At 39.4% G+C, this 27,904-nt stretch overlaps 1 protein-coding gene across 3 annotated transcripts in view; it reads left to right on the plus strand.

Annotated features, from left to right (window-relative positions):
* The first annotated feature begins 1,391 nt into the window (after positions 1-1,391).
* The window catches only part of LOC126106799 (gastrula zinc finger protein XlCGF17.1-like), a 154,690-nt gene continuing 128,177 nt past the window's right edge, over positions 1,392-27,904 (plus strand). For all 3 annotated transcript variants that reach the window (XM_049913188.1, XM_049913187.1, XM_049913190.1), the window contains exons 1-2: positions 1,392-1,514; positions 24,602-24,670. In XM_049913188.1, coding sequence (XP_049769145.1) covers positions 1,506-1,514; positions 24,602-24,670 — 78 coding nt within the window. In that variant the 5' untranslated portion in view covers positions 1,392-1,505. The remainder of the gene's footprint in view (positions 1,515-24,601; positions 24,671-27,904) is intronic.

The following is a 27,904-nucleotide window of genomic DNA, read 5'->3' on the forward strand; positions in this document are numbered from 1 at the left end:
CACAACGATCAACAACGAACAAAACGAAAAAAAAAAATGAAAAAACAAATCCTGCCTCGGGAATGGATGTGTGTGATCCCCTTAGGTTAGTTAGGTTTAAGTAATTCTAAGTTCTAGGGGACTGATGACCTCAGAAGTTAAGTCCCATAGTGCTCAGAGCCATTTGAACCATAATCATTCTAACACATTTTTTGGTCGCATTCATTTCCTTGTTACAAGTACAGTTCCCGTTACAGGAAACGAGTTAATGTAACTCTGTCCTCGATAGCAGTATTAGGAAACGGTGCGATAGGTTTGGGTCTTTTTTCACCGACCCAAAGAGGTTTATGGTGTATGGGAAAAGATGGCTTACACCGTAATAGGTTACCAGTAGGCTCCAAGAACTTCATAAAATGCTCTGGACGTGTGTAAAATAAAAAAAAGATAAGCGAAAGCATACTTCTGATGGGATACAGAAAAAACGGACTTAAAAGAGAAAGTGTGAATATCAAAGAATCCACCAAATCATAGTCAACAACGTATATGGTCCACTGATGCACTGTAATATTAATGCCTTAACAGCCGGACTGCCCTATCTTAAATATTATAAAATATAGTGAGTTAATTTTTTTCTTACAGAATGTGTAGATACCAGAACAATCTGCATAAAGTATATTGGTTATAGGATGGCATCGAAGGCTCTCGCTTGTCAGAATGCTGCAGCTGCTGTACAGGACGACCGAAAATCTGCGTTTAGTGCAGCAGTGCAGTACGCTGTGATTTGCGCGGATTCTGTTCTTCTGCGTTTTGCCATTGGCTACTCATTCCGTTTTTGGTATAGTATTAACAGAGTTAATGGAAAGTAACCACTACTCGGCGTGTCTGCGCATTTCGTGGCCACTGGTTCAAAAGGCGCGCTGTGGAAATGCCAGTATAAGCGTAAACTCACGCATTCGCACAACTCGTACGTATCCATAGCTATGGCATAAATAACAGAAGTAGCAAGCTTCTGTGAAAGCACTACATAGAGACGTTTATGTCCAAACACACGTTAAGTAATTTATTTGAGAATTGAGACGCTTCAGACTTCGCCACACTACTACTGTTAGCTAGTTGATGTTGGTAGCAATCATAAACAAAACACAGTCGACACGAAATGTTCCGATTCGTACCAACACGATGAGTTATTCAGTGTGGGGGAAAGTCGCACTTATTTCCGTAATAAAGCGCAAGTCAACTTTGGAAGAAAAAAGAGGTAATTGAAATAATTAATTATAAGGGTAATATTATGTAAAATAATGGCGTGAAAGACGTATTGATATAGCCGTAATCGATTACCAGGATAATTACGATAATCGATTAATAGCGCATCCCTTACCAACCGCTGGAACTTCAATTAAATTCGTTATCAGTTCACAGACTACAGAATTGAGAAATACGTGTGTAGATTCGAGCTCTGTGAATCTGAGAAGTAATCCTGCTTTGGCGTAAAATTTGTGAAAGAGCTGAACTTCGGAGCATTCGCGATGGAAATGGTTAGTTTTATTGTGAAAACAACATGTTTGGTCTGTGTGATCTAATATTACGCAGTGTGCTACAGATGCCGGGCGAACTTTGCTACTGTTTACATCGGGTAGATTATGGTTTACAATAAATTGCAGTAGGTTCATACGAGACTTACTTCGGAGTAGTTCATATGTGTCTACATCTACACACATACACCGTAAGCAATCGTGTGTGTCGAAGGGTACGTCGAAGCACTATTAGTCATTTCCTTTCTTGTTCGACTCGCAAATAGAGCGAGGGAAAAATGATTGTCTTTTATGCCTCTGTATGAGACGTAATTTGTCATATCTTTGTGGCCCTTACTCGAAATTTATGTTGGCAGCAGTATGATTGCTCCGCAGTCAGCTACAAATGTCGGTTTTCTAAATTTTCTCAGTAGCGTTCCTCGCAAAGAACGTCGTATACCCTTCAGTGATTGCCATTTGAATTCCCGAAGCATCTCCGTTATACTTAGGTGTTGTTCGAACATACTGGCAACAAATGTAGCAGCCTGCCTTGAGTTGCTTCGATGCCTTCCTTTAATTCGACATGGAGCGGATTCCGAGAACTAAAGCAGTACTAAAGAATGAATCGTACTAGTGCCCCATATGCGCAATCCTTCACACATGGACCTCACTTTCCTAAAATTCTCCCAATAAAACTAAGTCACCCATTCACTTTCCCCATCACAATCATCACGAGCTCGCACCTTTTCATATCATTTTGGTGTATTTTTCCCAGATATTTACACATGACCCTGCCAAACAGAACGCTACTTGCACTTAGTCATAACATACTGTTCTAGGTATTCAATTATAAACTGGGACACAGCAAGTAAGACTTAATGACTTTCCAAATTTATGTGTTGCCTTCAACAGACTTTGTACCATACTTTGTTTTTTAACTTATAAATAAATAAAAAACTTTTTTATTTTAAATTCAGTGCATTAGTATTTGTAAAATGACTCTTAGTGTTCATTAAAAAATGACGATCATTCCACTTGGGACCTGTGGAATGGTACATTAGCTTATTTGTTTTAGTTGTAAATATTTGTCATGTATTGTTGTTTTTCTGACATGTTCCACATCCTGGAGGACCTCCTCACTACTGATCAATTGGAATGAAAGTAAATCTAATCTAATCTAATCTTGCATTGATCATATTGAACAGCTAAAGATCCACATGGAATGCTCCTTTTTGCCAGAGTTGTGTATTAACGTGTACCACATGCAGATTTGAATTTACTCTGTTTGTAGTTTTCATTGTGTTTCTTTAGCCTGTGTTCAGATGGTGCCATATGATTTTTCTAAGATTCTTGCAGTCCTGGAAATACACGAGCAAAGCAGTGTTAGCATCTTGATCTGTCAACAAGAGTGTCTAGTTTTTCTGTCATTAATGATCTTCCTGTCTCTCTTCTGGATTCTAAAAACGCTAAGAGCATCTGATGGATTACCCCACAATACCACACCATGTTTTACATGAGCCACAGATTGAGCTTAGAATGCACTTACCAGGCAATAATTCCCCTAGCTTTTGCTTTTCGTAGGAAGTTTTGTGTGAAACATGTGTTGCATATGAAATTTAACATGATTTGATATTTATTTAAAAAAAAAAAAAAAAAAAGCTGCCAGCATTGAACAGCATTAAACTGCTATTAGGGAACTTCTACAAGTATCTTACAAAAGTGGACCTTTATGAGCTAACTATAGCAAGGTACCTTGTATTGACATGATTCTTTAAAGGTCAAATATTTAAGGTTCAAATGGCTCTGAGCACTATGGGACTTAACATCTATGGTCATCAGTCCCCTAGAACTTTTAGAACTCTCTCTCTCTCTCTCTACACACACACACACACACACACACACACACACACACACACACACACACACACACACACACACACAAATGCAACTCGCACACAGATGACCACAGTAGCCACAGACTGGGATGAAAATTTTATATTCATGCATGGATGTTCAGGTGATGCCACCATCACCAAGTTGGGTTTCCATTTATTTTACTTAACAGGACATACTTGTTTATGTTGCTAACTGATCTTATAAAGAAAAATCACCTCATAAAGAATATGTAAACTTCACTTGGCAGAGAATGTTAGTTGTGTTCTTACACTATCACATTTGTTGGCATCGCCAACTTAAAATCAGTTCAATTCTGAACCTAATGAAAACCTCAGGCTATACTATAGCACAGCCTGACACTATGTTTTACTATAGCTCAATCTGTCACTATAATCTTCATCCACTAAATAGTATATATGTTAAAGAGTAAACAGCAGTAAAGGCCTAAAAAATCCATCCCTTTTGTTATTGCAACTCTTGTGCATAGGATGAGTTTGTTGCTGTTTGTAAGCGGTTGGAATTGTCCAGAAAGCTGCTGCAAATGAGTATGTGGGGATAACTATCAAAGAGATACCAGAGGTACTTAAAGTACTGTTCTCTCCCATAGATAGCGTCTCCTCTCCAAGAAATACAATACTTACCTCTCACTACACAATGACTCGACTTGCTGTTGAGTCTGTGGCAGGTGTAGGCCTTTGTACACAGGAGGCAGGTATGGGGACACAATCATGGTACTACACCTGTACCCCTTACAATGTAATTTGAAACTGAGCTACTTTGACAAATTTCACCTGTTAGGCAGGCTGCTGTCAGGGAAAAACATGTTCATATGGGGCGCAGTCTGTTATCCTTGATAGTTTGAATGTACTTCAAATAATGCTGCACCTTAGGGAAGCAGCAGCAGGTGTTGTGAAAGAGGGGGCGGGTTTCATTAAACATGTTGAGGAGGCTGTTCTAAAGGAATTGAGGGAATAGGTGCAGCCAGCTGCAGAAAGTTGTGTATGTTGCAGTAAAGTTCCAATGGTTAACAGTGCAACAAGAATAACAAAATACTCCAAGACAGCTATTGATCAGGCATTAACAGATTTAGGCAAAGAAAACTGTGAGGTGGTAGTTGCAGAGCTAGGATTATCTGATCACTCAGGTCAAATCATTAATATAAAAGTGGCTCCAGAAGAAACAAAGAAAATGCATATTTACAGACAATTTTTTTCTAAACAAAGTAGATATGAGTTTGCCAAACAGATAGCAGGACAAACATGGGACTCAGTATACTCAGAGGTAGATGAAAATGAAAAATTCAAAAATTTCATGGCATTGCTTAAATTAAATTTTGAAGAAACATTTCCTAAAGTGTTATGTCCATTATCAACAGCAGGAAAAAACGAGTGGGCCACAAAAGGCATCAAAAAATCGTCTGAAACACTAAAGTACCTGAGCTCCATTAAACACAGCCAAACTAATCCTGCTTTCTCACTGTTTTATAAAAGATATAGGAAAACATAAAGGAAAAGAGAGCTCATAACTCCAAACTGGTGCTCTCTGCTGAAAACAAAAATAAGGCAGTATGGAAGATTGTAAAGCAGGAAACTAGTACCAGGAAAATGAATCTGTCAAACTTGAAAATCAAAGAGGAAGGGGCTCTAATAAAAGACCCAATATATTTGGCAAATTATATAAATGATTATTTTAGTAGCATAGGTATAAAATTACGGAAAATTTTCTAACAGCCCCTCAGGTCAAAAGGCCAAATAATGGTGTGTCACACTCAATGGTGTTATTCCCTACAACACAAGAAGAAGTCTACAAAGCAGTCAGCAAACTGAAAAACAAAAACTCAGCTGGTCTGGATGAAGTCCCCATTTTCCTAATTAAGACTGTATCAAGAGCCTACTTCCACCTTTAGTTGATATTATAAATCAACCTTTCAAGCAGGGCTCCTTTCCAGACTATTTAAAAAATGCTAAATTACTACCTCTCTTCAAAAAAGGTGATGCAGGAAAAATTGAAAATTATAGGCCAATTTCTCTACTCTCATGCTTTGCAAAAATATTAGAAACTATTATGAAAGATAGGCTAATGAATTATTTAAATAAATACAACTTACTGTCTGTTGACCAGTTTGGATTTAGATCAGGGAAAAGCACAGAATCAGCAACAGCACACCTCACAAAACACGTTCTAGAAGCATTCGATAAAGGGAACTACACAACAGGTATATTTCTTGATTTAACTAAAGCGTTTGATACAGTAGACCACAACATATTTTTAAATAAGTTAAAGTGGTTCCAGTCATATCTAAAAAATAGAAGACAGATGACCGAAATCTCACATATTTCAAGTTGCTCAAACTATATTGTAATATATCTAAAAACAAAGATGATGTGACTTACCAAACGAAAGTGCTGGCACATCGATAGACACACAAACAAACACAAACATACACACAAAATTCTAGTTTTCGCAACCAACGGTTGCCTCGTCAGGAAAGAGGGAAGGAGAGGGAAAGACGAAAGGATTTGGGTTTTAAGGGAGAGGGTAAGGAGTCATTCCAGTCCCGGGAGCGGAAAGACTTACCTTAGGGGGAAAAAAGGACGGGTATACACTCGCGCACACACACACACATATCCATCCACACATATACAGACACAAGCAGACATATACAGAGGCAAAGAGTTTTTTCCCCCTAAGGTAAGTCTTTCCGCTCCCGGGATTGGAATGACTCCTTACCCTCTCCCTTAAAACCCAAATCCTTTTGTCTTTCCCTCTCCTTCCCTCTTTCCTGACGAGGCAACCATTGGTTGCGAAAGCTAGAATTTTGTGTGTGTTTGTGTGTCTATCTACGTGCCAGCGCTTTCGTTTGGTAAGTCACATCATCTTTGTTTTTAGATATACAGGGCTATTACAAATGATTGAAGCAATTTCATAAATTCACTGTAGCTCCATTCATTGACATATGGTCATGACACACTACAGATATGTAGAAAAAATCATAAAGTTTTGTTCGGCTGAAGCCGCATTTCAGGTTTCTGCCGCCACAGTGCTCGAGAGCGCAGCAAGACAAAATGGCGACAGGAGCCGAGAAAGCGTATGTTGTGCTTGAAATGCACTCACATCAGTCAGTCGTAACAGTGCAACGACACTTCAGGACGAAGTTCAACAAAGATCCACCAACTGCTAACTCCATTTGGCGATGGTATGCGCAGTTTAAAGCTTCTGGATGCCTCTGTAAGGGGAAATCAACGGGTTGGCCTGCAGTGAGCGAAGAAACGGTTGAACGCGTGCGGGCAAGTTTCACGCGTAGCCCGCCGAAGTCGACGAATAAAGCAAGCAGGGAGCTAAACGTACCACAGCCGACGGTTTGGAAAATCTTACGGAAAAGGCTAAAGCAGAAGCCTTACCGTTTACAATTGCTACAAGCCCTGACACCCGATGACAAAGTCAAACGCTTTGAATTTTCGGCGCGGTTGCAACAGCTCATGGAAGAGGATGCGTTCAGTGCGAAACTTGTCTTCAGTGATGAAGCAACATTTTTTCTTAATGGTGAAGTGAACAGACACAATGTGTGAATCTGGGCGGTAGAGAATCCTCACGCATTCGTGCAGCAAATTCGCAATTCACCAAAAGTTAACGTGTTTTGTGCAATCTCACGGTATAATGTTTACGGTCCCTTTTTCTTCTGCGAAAAAAACGTTACAGGACACATGTATCTGGACGTGCTGGAAAATTGGCTCATGCCACAACTGGAGACCGACAGTGCCAACTTCATCTATCAACAGGATGGTGCTCCACCGCACTTCCATCATGATGTTTGGCATTTCTTAAACAGGATATTGGGAAACCGATGGATCGGTCGTGGTGCAGATCATGATCAGCAATTCATGTCATGGCCTCCACGCTCTCCCGACTTAACCCCATGTGATTTCTTTCTGTGGGGTTATGTGAAAGATTCAGTGTTTAAACCTCCTCTACCAAGAAACGTGCCAGAACTGCGAGCTCGCATCAACGATGCTTTTGAACTCATTGATGGGGACATGCTGCGCCGAGTGTGGGAGGAACTTGATTATCGGCTTGATGTCTGCCGAATCACTAAAGGGGCACATATCGAACATTTGTGAATGCCTAAAAAAACTTTTTGAGCTTTTGTATGTGGGTGCAAAGCATTGTGAAAATATCTCAAATAATAAAGTTATTGTAGAGCTATGAAATCGCTTCAATCATTTGTAATAACCCTGTATTTTTTCCCATGTGGAATGTTTCATTCTATTATAAACTATATTGTAAAGTATATTTCAGACACAAATTATGTAAATATAGGTGTCCCACAGGGTAGTGTCCTTGGCCCAATACTATTCCTCATTTACATAAATGACTTCCCACAGAGCATCAAGCATGGACAAACAATACTGTTTGCAGATGACTGAAATGTTCTAATCAGTGACAAATAACCAGATGCACTGAAAGAAAAAGTCTGCAAAAAACCACACTATAACAACTTTAAGTTAAACGATGAAACTATAGAATGTGTCGACAACACAAAATTTCTTGGTATGCATGTTGACAGTCAGTTAAAGTGGGAAGAACATTAAAATACTTACTAACAGAATCGCTACTGCATACTATGCTCTTAGAATTCTGACTGCAGTGTGTGATACTACATGTGTTAGATCTGTATATTTTTCTTATATCCACTCTGTTATTACCTATGGAATAATATTTTGGGGAGTCAACTGTAAAAATATTCAAATAGTTTTCAAATTACAGAAAAGAGCAATTCGTATAATAACCAAGAGTGGCAGTAGGGCTCACTGCCTTGAACATTTGCAAAAGCTGGAAATCCTAACTGTCCCCTGTGAATACATTCTTCAAATTATTATGTATGTAAAAAAGAAAAAAAAAATGACTGCTATGTTAAAAATTCTTTAGTACACAGCTATGAAACTAGAAACCAATACAATCTGCACCTAGAGAGGAAAAATAAAGTTAAAACTCAGCAGAGCTTGTTGTACAATGCTGTTAAATTATGTAATAAATTACCCCAAAATATAAAAGATATTGACACAATTGGAAAGTTCAAAACAGAACTAAAAAAATTTTTATTAAATAAAAGTTATTGCACAGTAATGGACTATCTGAATTAAAACACGTAGTGTAATTAAAGTAGCCTGCATTGTAATACACAAGGAAAAAATTGTAATATGAAATCCAGAATTGTTCAGTACTACAAGAAAATTACATAAAGATCTAAAACTAATGTAAGATACCTTAAAAATGTGTGTAAATATTAATTTTATGTGTATAAATTGTAGGTATATTGTATTGTATGTGATTTTGCTGACGAAATCCACACAATGTAAATTGTTACATGGATTAATAAAGAAATCAATCTTCTGGGATGCGAGTTCAGTCTTGGAGTTAATTGCAGAGAAGGTGGAGAAGATCAGGGTTGCTCATGGAGTTTCACTGAAGGTGAACCTGCATCATTGTCCTCATACCCCTTTGATTCCTAGTTGAGTAGAAATTTTAAACTAGAGGCTTTGAAGGGTCTGTTATAATTTAGGCTATGACTTTATGGGCTGTAGGCCCTGTAAATAATCATACATGATTGTCAAATTCACACTTATCTAAACCCACATTTGACAATAAGCCTGTAGACATACCGACAAAGTGTGTCAGTTTAACCTCAAACGCTGTTTGTATATGCTGTATTTTGAGACTAGTGGGAATGGCTACAAATGTTGATACGGCATTTCTAACATTGACTCTGGCACTAAAAGATGCTGGTCCAGGGAATGGTTTAAAATAAGAAGAGTCTGAACCTTTCTGCAGAAACTGTTAATAACTTGTTTAGAGTTTCTTTGTGCTCAAACTGTAAAAAAAGATATGATTATGCAAAAAAATTATTTTCTCTTCTTAGTTCTCTTGTGACAGTTCATTAAAATACCAGAATGTGGTAAAATGTAGGCTACATCATCCATGGAAGAAAAGGAGAACTTTTGTGTATTAATTTTATTACACTCCCTGCTGCATTTTGTGTGCAGAATATTGATTTTCTTCTTAACATCTTCCTGCATAATATACTGCTGGAGACTGTGCTACACCTCTACCATTTTGCTAATTGCCATTGCTATTTTGTTTTTATCCTTCGTTGTAGGTTCTGTATTTGTGGAAACGGTGGTATCAATTGTAATAAAACCTTTTCATCAAACATTTGTGGTTAAACATCAACACAGTGCCTGCCATCTTCTCAAATTTTCCGTCAGTCGAGATTTCTGTGATGCGTGCTGTGTTTGACAAACATGTCAAGCAGCACTGTACACAGTCAAATATTTGGCAAACATAGTAAAATTTGATGAATTGTTTGATCATGTACAGGGGCCTTTAAGCCATAGGGTTAAGAACAGTAGGGTCCACCTAAACAGGAAAGCTATGCTCTAGACAACAGAGGCAGCTACCCGGGTAGATGCACAAAAGAATTCTTTCAGTTAGGCGACTCAGCTTGTAGTCCAGATAATGAGAGCTGAAGGAGGCCACAAAGTATTCAAGGAAGACCCAAACCTATGGTCCCCACATATGAAATGATTAAAATCCTAATGTCAAAGCATTCGCAAATCATGTAGTTTCAAACAGTTAAGAAATAAAGAAAGTGGAACTTGCATAATGCCAGGTACAGAAAAGTGGCCAAAACCCAGAATTGGCAGCAACGAGATGGGATAAGTAATACCGAAAGGATAGGCTTATGGGAAACAAAAATGAAGCATATGTTGCAGCAGACAAAAAACTAAGTACACTGTGATCTATGATAGAAATTGAAGGTCCATGCAAGGCTGTTTAGGTAAGACTCAGTATAAAGGGTGAGCATGAAGTTGTAACTGTTTCTTTCTACCGGACGTCTGACTCACTACCAGATGCAAAACAAAATTTTAGAGAAAACCTCAGCCAGCTGGCATATACATTACCCAATCATACTGCCATCATCAAAGGAGACTAGTCGTCTAACAATTGATTGAGATAATTCAGTTTTGTAAGTGGTGGGCCAGTAAAGACTCCCAAGAAATGCTATGAAATGCCCTCTATGATAACCAACTACAACATATAGTTTAGAATGGCAGTGGAGTGTCATATAGAACTATTCTCAACTAATAGATGTAACTACTTTGACGATGTTCACATTGACAGGGATATCAATTAGCAGGAGGTAGTAGTAGTGACAATGACGACAGAAGTGCAAAGTCGAATTGAAACACACAGAAAGGTTTACATATTTAGTAAACTGGATAGGGATGAAGTAGTATTATATCTGATGGAAGAACATATAACATTTACATCTGAGTAGGAGTGCTTAAAGGAACTGTGAATCAAATTTAGAGGAATAGTTCACTAAACACTAGATGGGTATGTATCTAGTAGAACAGTTCATGATGGGAAGGTCCCTACACTTCTAGAGAAACAGTGATCATTTATTCATTCATTCATTCCCAGTCATTCATTCATTGTGTTCTGTCAATCCCCTCGTGAAGAGAGCCTGCAAGGATGTGGGACAAGTCAAATTATCCACTAACTGGCAGAGGCAGCAACAGGTGGATGCTTGTGTAGAGTTTACTAACAACAAATTGTGAAAAGCAATGGTCTACTCAAACTGACAATTACAGTAATTGCTTCTAGATTACATGGTACATACACTGACAATTTTTCAAAAATTTACATATATTTACAAAAATATTTTACTTCTAAATGTTCACCAGTTTATATCTGTGCCACTTCCTGTTAAAGTTTAGAGAATTGCAGATAGATTTCAGACACTTTAGATTCAGCATTTAACTAGATTGATGTAGTTGTCATTGGTGATGAAATAGTATTGCTATCTGGTCTTGTATATTTCTGATGCTTTTTGTTCACAAACCAAGTCATGGACATTCAATTTATTCATTATCATTACTTAATTTCAGTGTATAGTTAAATGTACTACAAGGAACTTAATTCAGGATCAGATAATTTTAGTTTATTTGTCAGTGAGTTAGAGGTAATGGAGACCACAGATTGAATAGCAGAAGCTGGTTACTAAAAAAAGAAATGTTCTGTAGTTAACAGTCGTCCAATCTGCAATGGCAATATTTTTCAAAATTAAAAATCGTGACCAATTTTGCATCAATTGAAGACACATCCTCAGGTGATATCCTTTTTTGACAAGTCACAATGAAAAGCTAACTGCCTTGGAGCCACTTCCCATCATCCACATCAGGTTATAAACTTGTATTGTGCCAAAAGTGGTAGATCATAGTTAAAATGAAGGGGATAGCAGAATCATGACTGAGCAGCAGCAACAGCAGGCAAGGCAGTAGTGACTGCTCTAGGTTCCCCCTTTCCCTTTCCCACCTGTGGCACTGTCCTGGTATCCCCTTCATTTCAACTATGGACTATCACTTTTAGCACTGTGAGTTTGATTTGATGTGAATAATGGGGAGTGGCTCTAAGGCAGTTAGCTTTCTGCTATGAATTGTTAAAAAAGAATCTCTCGCACCTGAAGATGCATCTTCGATTGACACGAAACTGGTCACGACTTTTACTAAAAGTATTGTGCAGCCAGTGCAGATCATGTCATTCAAAATGTGGAGATTTGGCTGCAGTTGCTCACAATTTAAAATAACACACTTTGTGAAAATGGCTTCATACTGTTGTATGAAATTGGTGCTGGGCACTGAACTTCAAATACTATAAATATGAAGAAAATGGAAGAGGTTAGAGGAGTCTGTAAGTTAACCTTGTTGTATGTAAATAGTGGGTCTGCACCACACTTTTGAGAGAGCTATTGGCAGAACTGCAGCCCACCACAGTCGTATTGTGGCCTTAGTGTCTGCATGCACTGAAGATGGTATGGATACAGAAATTGTTCACGAATTGCTGCTCAGACAAGAATATGCTTCATACTGTCCACAAATTTTTTTATTCTGGTATTAGGATATTCGCCCCCTAAGTATAGCACAAGATCCTCAGTTTTGGGGGTCCAAATTGAATTCCTGTCTATCGTTTGGGTTGCTAGGGAACTTGTGACCGTAGAGCAATGGCAGTGTTCCATTCACTGAACAATAGCAGAAAGTCATATCCACCTTTATCACTTGAGTAAAATTAGGCTTCTATTCCATACAAGTGGTGAAAAATAGAAACAAAATGGATGTAATCATTCGCATTTGTACATACAAACAGCACAATAACAGTGAACACTGAAGTGACATAATGTGTTTAAATAAGAAGACAGTGTGATACATACGCAGAGTCATGAATAATTTACTGTACTGACACAGCTGAGACTACTGCACAGCAGGACTTGGACCCCACAGCACGCTGACTGACTACTTGGTTCTGAAACAGTGTCAGTAGTACAGTTGTACCAACAGGCAAAAAATGTGACTCAATTGGTTCAATGGGTGGAGCACCAAGCAATGACTGTGTTCATATCCACAAATGCCTTTCAGCTCTTTTTGTGCACATCTGTTCAGATATCAGAAAGCATGCTTTTCAGCATCCACATTTATGGAAAATTGTTTCTGGACTCGATGAGTGCTACCACTTGTCAATATATTAGGCACTTTTCCTTATTGGTCTGTAAATATCAGTCATATCAATGTATGAACACAGTTTAATGATAACGGTAAAATGATAGTAATAAATGCTACTACTGATGCATTAAAAACTGTGTAGTTTCTCTGAATCTACCCCTTTCTGTCTTGTGGAATTGTATTGTGAGGTGATAACTGACAGACAAATATACTAAGAGACATATGAAAATTGTTGAAGAATTAAAGCCAGGAACACGAATATGTTTATTAGTTTTAATACTATCACTGTTTATGTTGTTTAAGTTTTGTAAACAGTAATGTGAGTAAAGAAAGACTCTTTCATATGGTCAGTAGAAGGCTGACTTTGATAGCAAGTAGATTATGTATTGAGATAGCAGTAATTTATAATTTACTGCCAAATGAATTGAAATAACTGTCTGAGAGAACTTTCAAAAATGGCTAGAGTGAAATACCCTTGTAACATGGAACTGACATATAGTGACAAACTTCCTTAAATGTAAATAAATATCGTACACAGATGTAGTTCAGATCTTTCCCTCTTCAGTCCAGATATCTTACACTCGTAAAACTAAGAACTTACTTGCCAGGCTGCGGACCACTTCAGTACTAGCGACTGTACAGGCTATAAGCGTGCCTAAAATTTTCAAAGTCGATTTTCTCAAAAGCAGTTCCTGTTTACACATGTTCAAGTCCTAGTCCTACACAACCTGTTAGTATGAATCAAATCGCTGAATCAAACTCCTGCAGCAATGCAACTACTCTCAGAAATATTCAAAGATCTGACCTCTGCACTGGAATATGTTCACTGAAAGCAATCCATTACCCCAATCTCCAACAGGCTCCTAGCAGCTTCTGGTGATAATATGGTCAAAAATCAAAAGGGAAAGAGTCGCACAAAAACAACAGACTTCAGTTTCCAGAGAAATGAGCGTAATTTATTGGCTTTAATGGAAACCTCACCAAATCTGTCTTACACACTAAACGTCCAACAAGCTACTTCATTCCAGAACTTAATATGAGGCCTCTTCCTATTGAGTGCCTGCAAATTTGCTAAACTACAACATACACTTAGAAAAGTGGAATGGTTCAACCCAAAATCCATGACCATGCAGAGGCATACACTTTCAGAATCTTTCAATTTTCCATACTGCAAGAAATAACTTGGTTCATCTCAAAGTATAACCCACCTATGACTCCTCCAAATACACCACAGAAATACAGCCCCATCCCAGAGAGCGAGAGACTTCTATACCCCAAGAGGGCTTCTAGCTAATTTCTTGGCTTTCTTTGCAAGCTCCAAACTACTCCCCAAAATTATTTAACATTAGGCATGTCAGCCAGTAAGAATTAGGAGCAGAATATCGGCATTTTCATTGACCATTTCCTGCTCCCACTTACTGTGCTTCTGTAGGCTGCCACTTCCTGTCAGGATACTTACAAGCTTTTCTGCAAAGGCCATTGTGGGCTAGATGCTGAGTCAGCCTTCTGTGCTCACACCACTATCAATTTGGGAGGTTTAGGGAAAGTCGGCCCTTCAACTCCAGGCTGAAGACAGCCTCCTTTCCTCAGAAATGGACCCTGTCACGGTAGTCACAGGAAGTACACAGGTGCGGCCAGGGAGTTGTGTTACATTTTGTGCATAAAAAACAAAATACCTTTACATAAAGCCTTTTTGAGTTTCACATTATAATTCCTGACCCTGTTAGATATTGGAAGAAAAATTGTTGTTTATTAAGCTTAAATATGGGCAAATTAGGTACCAGCACTGAATGTTGTATTAGTGGTATAACAGAGCTTCCAATTAAAGTTGCACCGTTGGCTCTGATAGTTCTCAACCGGAGCTTTTACTGAAAGTTCGGACTTTGAACTTGAAACACGAAAAATAAAATCCTCGAGTAGTGACCGATGCAGTTCCAACTCTATACCCCAATTGGTAGAGGATCATTGCCACCTTCAAAGCTTGCTCAGGCCATCGTAGAGCAATGACTGCTGCTGTTCACAAATCACCTCGGATGTGTGTGCTGCAAAGAGGACTAGTGGAATTTCTTGACAACTTTCTGTAACATGAGGTAACTTTGGAAAAATCATTAGTAAGAAATACAAACTGACACATTGAACCCCAAATCAAAAGAAATTGACAAGTTGATTTGTGAAGGTATGATCCTTCAAGATCTCCCATTTAATCTCAGATTTCAATGCCTAATACAGTTTGTTACAAGGCCAGTTTATTTTTACAGTCTGTTGTGTGATATAAATGCCTAATGAATCATTTCACTTGTTTATAACGATTGTATCCAGATCACAGTGTTCACGAAAGTGATGAGTCAAATTCTTTTAGCCAAATGTAATCAGTCAGGAGTGAGTATAAAGAAATTCTCAAACTCTAGCCTTAAACCCTTGATAACTGTTTCTGTTTGTATAAACATATTATGAGTAATAAGAGCATAAAATGTTATTGGGGGTTTGATGCTGATGCCATCTAGGAAACCTTTATTGTGTAATTTGTGACTTGGCTGACCAATGACCACTCACAAATTGTGAATGCCCAGATGTAAAGATGATCATTATATATGATTGAAACTAGATATGAATATAATAGAGGGAAACATTCCACGTGGGAAACATATATTTAAAAAGAAAGATGATGAGACTTACCCAACAAAAGCGCTGGCAGGTCAATAGACACACAAATAAACACAAACATACACACAAAACTCTAGCTTTCGCAACCAACGGTTGCCTCGTCAGGAAAGAGGGAAGGAGAAGGAAAGACAAAAGGATATGGGTTTTAAGGGAGAGGGTAAGGAGTCATTCCAATCCCGGGAGCGGAAAGACTTACCTTAGGGGGAAAAAAGGACAGGTATACACTCGCACACACACACATATCCATCCATACATACAAGACACAAGCAGACAAATGTCTGCTTGTGTCTTGTATGTATGGATGGATATGTGTGTGTGTGCGAGTGTATACCTGTCCTTTTTTCCCCCTAAGGTAAGTCTTTCCGCTCCCGGGATTGGAATGACTCCTTACCCTCTCCCTTAAAACCCATATCCTTTTGTCTTTCCTTCTCCTTCCCTCTTTCCTGACGAGGCAACCGTTGGTTGCGAAAGCTAGAGTTTTGTGTGTATGTTTGTGTTTATTTGTGTGTCTATTGACCTGCCAGCGCTTTTGTTGGGTAAGTCTCATCATCTTTCTTTTTAAATATATGAAACTAGATATGAATAGATTAATACTACTGAGATTGTAAAAGTAAACTTTTGCCAAAATAAACTGTTGCAATATTTCTTGAGACAATGTGCTTTAGCAGTTTGTTATGCCAAACTGTCAGTCGGGCAGAAGATTAACATCTGCAGAGTGACAGGTTAATGTTTATCTTTTTCTTCGTTTTCCTCAAAGTATATTTATTAAATTTTGTACATTTATTTCTGTTCAATCTTAGGTTTTTGTAAGGACGAATTCATTCAGTCTGTAACACAATAGTTGCTCACTGAAGAGCCAGCTGCATAGCTCATTAATGCATCTGGGCCTATTGGTGACACATAAGGAAGGTAGCAAATTACATATATGGGATTCTGTCTGCTTTTATAGTTTACTACCTCAGTTAGTCTTTCTAGTATGGTTAGGACGTGTGTATGCTGTGTGCAGATGCAGGAGGAACTGGCTACAGTTTACAAACAGCTGAACGCGCTCTTCGCTAAGGTTAGTCACCTTCAGGCTGTTGCCTCCAGGTGTGGTGGTGACGGAGAATCTGTCGTATCATATGGACACCTCAAGTGTTGCGCCCACGGGCTGTGCTTCCAAGGCACATCATAGGGTACCCAACACAGTGGATCCAACCTCTCACAGATCGAGTGGCAGGTGGCAATGCGTTTGCATCACTTGAGGCGGAGGGCCAATTTGTAGACTGGCTGCCTGGCTTCGCCCATTCACCCTGTGAGTGGACAAATGGCTGCTCCTTCAGCAGAGTCATAGTTGGTGCTTAGGGGGAGGGGTTTACTAATTATATAAAGCTCAATGTTAGGTGTGATATGGAGCACTTTTGGCAGATAGCATTCGGGGCTGGAAAGAAAGACAATCTGTGCTCAGTATGTCTGTGAGAGGGCCTTGTCTGAGATGTATCTGTTGTATCATATGGACACCTCAGGTGTTACGTCCACGGGCTCTGCTTCCAAGGCACCTCATAGGATACCCGACACAGTGGATCCAACCTCTCACAGATCGAGTGGCGGGTGGCAATGCGTTTGCGCCTGTGGCTATCGAGTGTGCACCCTGCAGTGTGTTGTCTTCAAGCTGTGGCTCGTGCTGACATCAATGACACCTGACGCATGGGTTCTGAGGCCATCCTCAGTTCGTACAGATGGCTGGCGGAGGTGGTGAAGAATGCTGGCCTCGCAGGTGGGGTGCAATCAGAGCTCGAAATTTGTGGCATTGTTCCCAGAGATGATTGGGGTCCTTTAGCTTGGAGCCAAGTGCAGGGTCTCAGTCAAAGGCTTCGTCGACTCCGTGAGGTCTACACTGCAAGTTTCTACATCTGCATTATTGGGTGGGGATTTGTATGGCTCCTCCTGATTGGTCAGAAGTGCACCACACAAAGGAAGCAGCTACTCAGGTAGCAGAGTACTTGTGGAGTGCACATGATGGTTTTTTAGGGTAGGCAGTAGCTAGAGGTGCTCTGATCAACATTCACCAGTTGATACACAGCAAGGGAAGGCAGACAGCATTCAGAGTAAAGACACTTCAACTTTCAAAGTTTTATTATTAAACTGCAGAATTATTTGTAATAAAGTTCTTGAATTTACTGTCCTGCAGGAAAGTTCTTGCACTAAAATTATTCTTGGGACTAAAAACTGACTGAAACCCGAAGTGGGAAGCTTCGAGATACTTAGCGAGTCATGGAATGTATATCGGAAAGACGGATTAGAGGCCATAGGAGGTGGAGTGTTCATTGCACTTGGCAAAAATATTGTCATATAGAGGAAGGTGTAAGTAGATGAATGATGAATACTAACTTCACTTAACATAGGTTTATTCAGCACTTGCACATACAAGAGAGCAGAGCAAACTGCCTCCAGCCAGAACACATACGATATATATACAGCTACAGAACATTCCAGTACAATGATTCTTCCCATTTGTGGATACTTCTAGAATGTACTCGAACCGAATACAGCAATTAAAATTTTACAGTTCAGGTGAGTTTTGAACTCGCAGCCCTCCATGCAACAATCCAGTATCATAACCACTATACGACGCTGTTCTCTGAAGGAGGGAACAATGTCGCAGAAGAAGCTGAGTAGCGCAGTCAGATAATCAGTGCAAACAATAATCCATTTATTTCCACTAGCAGACATTGGAAATCATCTAAGGAGGTCAATCCCAACACGCTGGAAAGGCATTTCGGCCGGTGGAATAGGTATGTCGGCCAGGTGGTTTCTCAGGAACTGCCTTTCTCCTCTGGCACTCTCGACAGTGCAACACATAGTGATGGACACTCCTAAATAAATCTGGCCAGAAAAATCTCTTGTGTATCCTATCATATGTCTTAATAACAATAATTTTCAGTTCAAACATTATAAACATTCTTGAGATTGAGAACCTTATGTCTATGATCAGTGTGGTTTTAGAAAGCATCACTCCTGCAAAACTCAGCTTGTCCTTTTCTCACGTAATATACTGAGGACTATGGATGAAGAGCAATGGGTCGAGTCCATATTTCTAGATTTTCAGAAAGCATTTACCTTAGTGCTCCATTGCAGGCTGTCAACAAAGGTATGAGCATATATAGTGAGTTCAGATATGTGAGTGGCTTGAAGACCTCGTAAGTAATAGACCCAGTACATTGTCCTTGATGGCAACTGTTCATCAGAGATGAGGGTATCATTAGGAGGACCCAAGGGAAGTGTGATAGGACTGCTGTTGATCTCTATATACATAAATGATTTGATGGACAGGATGAGTAGCAATCTGTGGTTGTTTGCTGGTGATGTTGTGGTATATAAGGTGTCGAAGATGAGTGACTGCAGGAAGATATAAGATGACTTAGACAAAATGTCTAGTTAGTATGTTGAATGGCAGCTGTCTCCAAATGTTGAAAATGTTGATTAATGAGGATGAGTAGGGAGAACAAACGTATAATGTTTGTAGTGTCATGCTTGACACAGTCAAGTCATTTAAATATCTGGGTGTAAAGTTGCAAAGTGATATGGAATGGAATGAGCATCTGAGAACTGTGGTAGTTTAATATTTTTTTTGTGGTATTCAAAAAATTTAAAAACCTCTCTCACACCGGCCTGATTTCGCTTCACTGATCAGGATAGTACAAACATGCGTATGTTAAGGGAATTTTCATTCACAAAGCAGGCTTATCACAATCACACAGTTCAATACTGTTCTATCCTGATTAAATTGAGCTTAACTTAAATTCCACAAGGCAGTGAAGCAATTTCGAAGTCTCGGTGCGACGAAAATTGTCAGTCGATCTCCTGAAAACATTTGTAATAATTATTAACTTTCGGTGATCACATGGGGAAGACCAGAGATCTGCTGGTAAGACTGTGTTAGCCTACTTATTTGAAGTAACTGGATATCTTGAGCATACAAAATGGCAGGTTTGTCCAGTGTAAATCAGACGTTCCCCACTGATCCCGTGCAACACAGCGTAGTAAGCAGACACTGTCAATAATAATCAGTTAAATAATACGCGAACACACTTACTTTTGTTTAGTTCATGTATTAAATTCCTTCTCATACAGAATCTCATCAAGATGGCGACTAGCTCAACAATACATACATATACATGTTCCTTCTTTCACGGCTAATCGGCAAGATCTCTTCATTCTTTTCATAAGAGAAATCATAGGTAGCAGAGAATCTATTCCATGCAGTAAATGGACGCTCCAAGGAATAATAGGGCTTGAAACTACTTTGCATTGATAATCATAGTATATTAAAGTTTAGGAATCGGTAAGATAAGAAGAGATATTTCGAGATATGTACTGAGTTATATAATTTATAACATTTCTGAAAATATCGTGGAGAGACCGCTGCAAGAGACATTATAGTAGGGAAGGCAAATGGTGGACTTCAATTTATTGGGAGAATTTTATGAAAATGGTTCTTCTGTGAAGGAGACCACATATAGGACGCTGGTGCAACCTGTTCTTGAGTATTGCTCCAGTGTTTGGGATCAGTACGAGGTTGGATTGAAGGAGGACATTGAAGCAGTTCAGAGGCAGGCTGCTAGGTTTGTTACCGGTAGATTCGAACAACTCCTAAGTGATACGGAGATGCTTCGGGAACTCAAATGGGAATTCCTGGAGGGAAGGTGATGTTCTCTTCGAGGAACACTACTGAGACAATTTAGAGAACTGGCATTTGAATCTGACTGCCAAATGATCCTACTGCCAACACACATGTATGTAAGGACCGAGAAAATACTAGAAATTAGGGTTCATATGGAGGCGTACAGACTGTTGTTCCTCCTTCACTCTATTTGTGAGTGGAAGAGGGGAGGGAATGACTAGTAGCAGCACATGGTGCCCTCTGCCATGCACCATACAGTCACTTGGAGTATCGATGTAGAGTAGAAATGGGCACCATTTCTTGTTATTTTCAGTATGTGTATTTGCATTGTATCTTGTAATCGTTAATCATATGATTAATTTATGATATAACATTTTTTTTTTAAATTGTAAACAGATAATTTGTGCAAGTCTTCTTTTTTCCAGAAACTTTAATTGTGTGATTGTTACCTCTTAATTTAGCTCCAATTAAACCACCTCTCTTGCATCCGTAGTATGTATAGTTTTAGGAAGATAATGTTGACTTATTTGAAGTTGATTATGGATAATAAAAGATTGGCATTACTGGTTTGAATATTTTCAACTTTTCCAGATAATTGTTGTTATCTATCATAAGTGTAAGCGGGGTTTAAAAATAGTATAATTGTGATGTAAAATACTGTTGTATGTGGTCTCGTGTGACTCTTACAAAAAGGGTGTGAAGAGCTACCTGTAGTGATGCTGTAAATTTCCGGTCATAGTGATGGCATATGTTTCGGTACTAGAGTGGTGTGCAAGTAAAAAGGCAGCTGCACAATGCTGTCTTTGTAGCGAGAGATGGAGAATGCAGTTCTGCATGTTGGAACTGGACTGCCTTGTTGTTGCCAGCCACTTTAATTTGGATGGGTTCATCAATAAACAAAATTGGTGCATTTGGGGGACTGAGAATTCATATTTCACGATAGAGAAGTCTTTCACCCTCAACAAGTGATGTGCAATGTCCAGTCACGGAATAATCTGTGCGATTGTCCTCGATGGCACGATGACTACCGAACGGTACGTGAAGGTTCAAGATGTGGTTCAGGGAAGACGGAGCTCGACTCCATCGAAGCAGGAGTGTGTTTGATGTTCTGGAGGAGCACTTTGGTGACCGCATTCCGGCGTTGGGCACCCAGAGCCCACTGGCATGGGCCTCAATTGGCTGCCATATTCTCCAAGCCTGAGCACACATGACTCATTTTTGTGGGGCTATATTAAAGACAAGTGTACGGCAATTATCCCAAAATCATTGCTGAGCTGAAAACAGCCATTCAGGAGGTCATCGACAGCATCGATGTTCCGACACATCAGTCGACCGTGCAAAATGTCGCTATTCGTCTGCGCCACATCGTCGCCAATGATGGCAGGTGTATCAAACGTGTCGTAACCAAAATCTGAATATCTCTAGTGACATTTACATGTTGCATAAAGTGTGTGCAAACTGTAGTTTGCAATTATTTAATTTTAATTTTTTCGTATGGATCAATAATTGTCATTCTGTACACTCTATGTAGAGAAAGAGGGATAATACTTTGCAGCATCACCAGTGCGGTCTGTGCCACACCGCACACTCTAGATGTTGCCTACTGTGGCAACTGTGCCATGTTCCTGCTTCTGACTCCCCCTAGGAAAATATATATGCTCAGAAAGCTGTTCTTGTTGTCTTGTTTGCTTAATGCCACCCATAATGAAGTACCTCCACCTTACTAAACTAACACAAAAATCTGCACTAAATGTTTGTGTGTCCCTTGAAGCATACACTAGAGGTGGACTTGGTAAAATTACATTGAGGTGACGAAAGTCACGGAATAGCGATGTGCACGTATACAGATGGTTGTAATATCATGTGCACAAGGTATAAAAGGGCAGTGCATTGGCAGAGCTATCACGGCTACACGACTGAAATTAACAGACATCGAACGCAGTATGGTAGTTGTAGCTAGAGGCGTAGTACATTCCATTTTGGAAATTCTTAGGGATTTCAATATTCTGAGATCCATCACAACGAGAGTGCCATGAATACCAAATTTCAGGCATTATCTCTTATACAGACAATGTAGTGGCAAACGGCCTTCAATTAATGATCTAGAGCAGTGGCGTTTGTGTAGTGCTCTCAGTGCTAACAGACAAGTAACACTACTTGAAATAATTGCAAGTATCGATGTGGGACATGTGACGAATGTATCCGTTAGGCCAGTGTTGTGAAATTTAGCAATAATTGGCTAAGGCAGCGGACGACTGACGCAAGTGGCATTCTCACTGCACGACATCATCTGCAGTACCTCTCTTGGGCTCGTGACCACATCTGTTGGACCCTAGACAACTGGAAAACTGTGATATGGTCAGATGAGTCCTGATTTCAGTTATTTGAGCTGACGGTGGGGACTGAGTATGGCGCAGACCCCACAAAGCCGTGGGCCCAGTTTGTCAAAAGGCACTGTGCAAGCTGGTGGTGGCTCCATAAAGGTGCGGGCTGTGTTTACGTGGAATTGACTGGGTCCTCTGATCCAACTGAACTTATCATTGACTATAAAAAGTTATGTTCGGCTACTCGGAGACCATTTTCAGCCATTTGTGGACTTAAAGTTCCTGCGCTAGCAACACTTTCGGTATTATGGACACCTATGGAGGCAGCATGACTCAATATTTCTGCAGGGCTCTTCCAGTGACTAGTTGAGTCCAGTCCAGTGACTACGCTGGGCAAAAGGAGGCCCAACATGACAGTAGGTATCCCACGACTTTTGTCACCTTAGTGTATGGTACTGGCTGGAGTGGCACGTGGTTCACTGTGGTTTGCCACTGTGCATCGACTCATCACCTACCTTATTATTTGCACACTAATAGAACACTGCCCGAAGATGAAAAATTCTTCCAGGTATCAAAATACGGAATGTGGAAGGGATCGGCTCATCCTACCAGTACTGGGAGTCAGCTTCATCCCATTACATAATGCAACAGAACACTGACAACATTCCTTATTTGTCTGTATTAGTTTTCAGAATGTGTGTTCTGGTGACAGACTGGTCAATTGTGTAACCTGAGATCTATCTTAGGATCAAATGTGACAGTTCAGTTGAGATTTGGTGAAGCTAGCTGATATGCAGATACAGTGACACACTGCTCTGGTATAAGGTAGGTTGAAAGATGATGGTTGCGAGTTGGGAGAGCAGTTTCAAATTCTTGATTAATTCCTCTCCAACACAGTGTTTCTCCTCAGAGTGCCAACTCGGTAGGGGATGAAAGAGAACTTACACGCAGTTTCAGAAAAGCGTGTCACAAGTTGATGCTTGTTGCTGTGTTCAGAGGACTGCAAGAGAGGGAACACTGGGATTGAGTTCAGATCAGGCACAAGTATTCCTCCAATCACAGTGTCTCAATACAATGTGGTGGAACAGGAGGCAAAAATTCCAGTGGTGCCCCTGTGTGAGTGCCGCAGTCCTAAGTTTTTGTACAGCTGTGCTGTATCTCTGTAATATGACTTTTCCTGCAGACTGCATGTGATTTAAGTCCAGGTCATCAACTGGCAGCTTGCCAAGATGACACTGACTAAATCAACTACTGCACATTTCTCATATTGCAGGAGTTGTATGTATGTTTCTTAGGTGTAATGAATTACATACACAGAAATGAATGGAAGAATGAGGATGAACTCCATGAAGGTGCAATAATGTGAAATGACTTTACTTTAGCGTTGATGGTTTGAGAACAGCCGGACTGTTTTTGTAAATATCGCTGAAGAAAAAACTGCAACCTGCCACAGTTGTTGAATGAATGATTTATTTTTCTGTAACTGCTTTAACGTCTGGGCTCATCATTGTATGACAGTGAGAATTTATTGCACAAATTCCACATTTTGTCCTTTGTTGGCTGTGCAGCAATATTGTTGTTCTTGATGTTCACTTTGATGTGCCTTAGAATCATTTTTTTTGTTATATGCTTTTTGTTAATCACAGTTCCTAGTTACAGAGAAATAAATCATTCATTCAAGAAGTGTGGCAGGTTGCAGTGATGTAGACATGAGCTAATACTAATGAAAGTGGTAGAGAGATGTTGCCAAACCTGCAATGTGATGCACTGATTTCATCCCCATCAAACAGTTTACTTAAGTTCAGGACATTTGATTCATTTTGTGTCTCTCCCTATGTCTGTGTGTATCTTGGTCCTTGTGACAAGCAGAAATCATAGGTCTGAGTCGTAATCTGACACAGACTTCCAGTTGCCATGAAGTAATTATTTGTATTATGTGGACTGGTCTTTATTTGTGATTTGTTTATTCTGCATTGCAATTGTAATAACTCATTTCCTTTCATTCAGGTGGAGACTGATCCACTTGTATCTGTGAAGCAAGAGATCGAGTATGTATGCGTTAAGCAAGAATCTCTGGTAAGTACTAGAGTTATATGTAGGCTTTCATTGGATAATTTGCACCTATTTTCAGGCGTATGCCAGTTCATTTCTTTCAGCATTTCCATGACACTCTCTCACTGGTTAAACAGATCTGTGACCATTTGCTCTACTTGTAACTGTCAATATCCTCTGATAGTCCTATTTGGTCTGGGTCCCACACACATGAACGATGTTCTAGGATGTGTTACACAAATGTTTTTGTGCAATATCCTTTGTAGACTTATTGCATTCTTCTAGTATTCTAGCATTGGATCACAGTCTGGCACCTATTTTACTTAAGACTGGACCTATGTGATCATTCCATTTCATATCCCTACATTGTGACACCCAGGTATTTGTAAGCAATGACCCATTCCAACTGTGACTCATTCAGTGGTGGATACAGATAAACCTCAAGGAGGGGGCACTGAAGATATCTTGAGCTACCTTTACTTTTACCATAATAAAAAAATAATAAATTCGCATGCAAAGTTTAAGAAAGTTTCATTTAAATTGATTGTACACATATGGAAGACAACGCCATGTTTTGATATAAAACATTTAAAATTGTGGTTCTCTTCCTTAAATGATGAATTCTATGCACCTAGTCTTCCTGGCAAATTGGTTGATTACATAGTCAATAGGACAATCGTGTCCGAGTAAGTGTTCAACAGAGCTAAGCCATAAGTTGATCCTCCTCCATTGTTGACCTCAGCCATGTCTTTGGATGCCGCAATGTTGAAAAACTTCTTTCTACTGTAGCAATAGATGCAGGTCGACAAGCAAATATTTTGTACAGTGTGTGCAAAGTAGGATAGTAAGATCTAGGACAAACAGACAGTGCTTGCCTTATGAAATAACGATGACGTGGATGCGCGTGCTACATAGGAAAGTAAAACTACTCAATAATTCAGTTCAGTTGAGTCAACTGACGAAAGAAACGAATGAATAGCATGCGGGCTGACTGGTGGGGGTGGCGCAGGTGGCAATGCGGGGCGGGGGGGGGGGGGGGGGGGCAAGGGGGGAATGCGCGCCCCGCGCACCCCCATATGTATCCGTGACTGGATTCATTTATGTTGTAGTTGTGGGATACTGCATGTTTCCATTTTGTGATAAGCACAATTTTATATTTCTGAACATTTCAGCAAGTTGTGAACCTTTACACTACTTTGAAATCATATCAAGATCTGACGGAATATTTGTTATAGGTAACTGCATCATCTGCAGAAAGTTTGACATTACTACCATCTATGGACTACTTTGATGCATGACTGTCAGGTTGTCATGTGTGAGAAACGTGTCGAGTTTCATGTGATCTAAGTTTTCAACATTACCATGGTTGGAAGTGAGGTGGTCATTCTGTTCAAGATATCTCATTAAGTTTGAGCTTGGCATATATTCTAAGGTTCTACACCAAATGAATGACAATGATACTGGACTGTGGTTTTCTGATCATTTCTACTATCCTCCTTGTAGACATGCTGTGATCTGTACTTTCTTCCAAACACTCACCACTGTTGGTTTAAGGTATCTATGATATATCTCAGCTGCAAATTCAGTATGGAATATGATAGGACCCCAGAGTGTTGTTAATCCTTTCAGACCTGAATTTTTTTCTGGAGGAAGGAAAATTTTTCTTTCTGTGCTAATGCTCTTAGGTGATTTTTTAATGATTTTAGATGCAAGATTTCTTCAAAAATATGTATCCGTTTTTGAAACATGCTTCGTACACTGACTTCATTTTGTGGACTAAAATAATTAATTACAAAATATTTTCTATTGTAGTAAATAGTGAAATGATCATTCAATAATTACCATGAAAAATAACAATAACAATATTCAATTATACAGTGGAATATAGCGAACCAACCACATCTGTGTATTCTTGTGATTACATGCTACGGTGCACTCTTACATTGACTAGCTGAGATTTTTGTTGTGATGCCCAACAGTTAGCAGCACTTGCACTTGACGAAAAAGTTGAACATTCACAAATGTGTACCTCAGGTTTCCATTGAAAAAAAAAAAAAAAAAAAATGCTTCTGTTGCAGCTAAACCACAGTAAAACTTAATGTACACAATTGTAGCCAGGGGATGTGAAAGGGTTAAATTGTAACAATTTCAGCTGTTTCTCAGTACCATTGATCTCTGCACTGGTGTGAGAATTACATTGGGACAATAATCCTGGATTTTTCTTTGTAAAGAAACATTTGAAAATGGAGTCCAATATTTCTGCATTTGTTTTTACCCTCAATTTTAGTTCATGTTTGTACATGTGTGTGGACACTGTTTTACAACCGACAACCTTTACGTGTGATCTGGATATTTTTTATTTTTTTTTGTTTTTATTTTTTTTTTAAATACTAGTCTGCCCCAATACTCACTGAAGGCTTCACACATTGATATATTGACAGCTAAACTCATTTAATTAAACATCTCTCTGTCTATAGCCTTACATTTTGTGTTACACCTATTATGCAGAAGTCTGTTTCTGTAGAAGTTGCTTTACAGCAGCTGTATGGTATGGCGGGTCCATTGGATTATGAACTGTTCTACTTAGTGCATATCATCTACCCAGTCCATGATCAACTATTATTTCAAACTTGAGCCACAGTTGTTCTGCATTCTCCAGTTAACATCTAACATTTCTAATTCTCCGAGAGGTCATAAGGGACGCATTATCTAGCTTGCTGAACGCAAATTCTTTCTGGTACTTGTATTACTTGGTACAACTGCTTAGTGGTTAGTGATGCAAGTTTCTATCAGGCCATCATCAAAGAGGCCAGGTCTGTTTGTTGCTGTTAGATCCAATATATTCTCATAAGTGGTCTTCTGTACTATCTGCTCTAGGTCCAGATAGTTTGCAGAGAAGGCATTTAATAATGTTTCACAGGACAAATTATTGCATCTGCCTCTCACAAAACTGTAATTACTCCAATTTATTGCGGAGTAAATAGTCTTCTCTGGTAATAACAGCATGGTTAGGGGACATATGTACTGTGAACTGGAGTATTATCAGAAGTTTTCAATTACATCTCAGGGTGAATCTGACGGTCAATATTCAGTCTTGCCCAAATGATCTCACCTGTAGCTTTAGTGTCTATCGTGGTGGATTTGAATTTCTTGCCTTCTGAGACAAATACACCACCTTCATTTCTCTCTAGCCTATCCTTATGATATGCACTTAAATTTTCCCCAAACATCTCACTGCTATCAGTTTTGAGTTTTAAC

Source organism: Schistocerca cancellata, chromosome 10 (assembly GCF_023864275.1).
Source record: "Schistocerca cancellata isolate TAMUIC-IGC-003103 chromosome 10, iqSchCanc2.1, whole genome shotgun sequence".
Taxonomy (NCBI): Eukaryota; Metazoa; Arthropoda; class Insecta; order Orthoptera; family Acrididae; genus Schistocerca; species Schistocerca cancellata.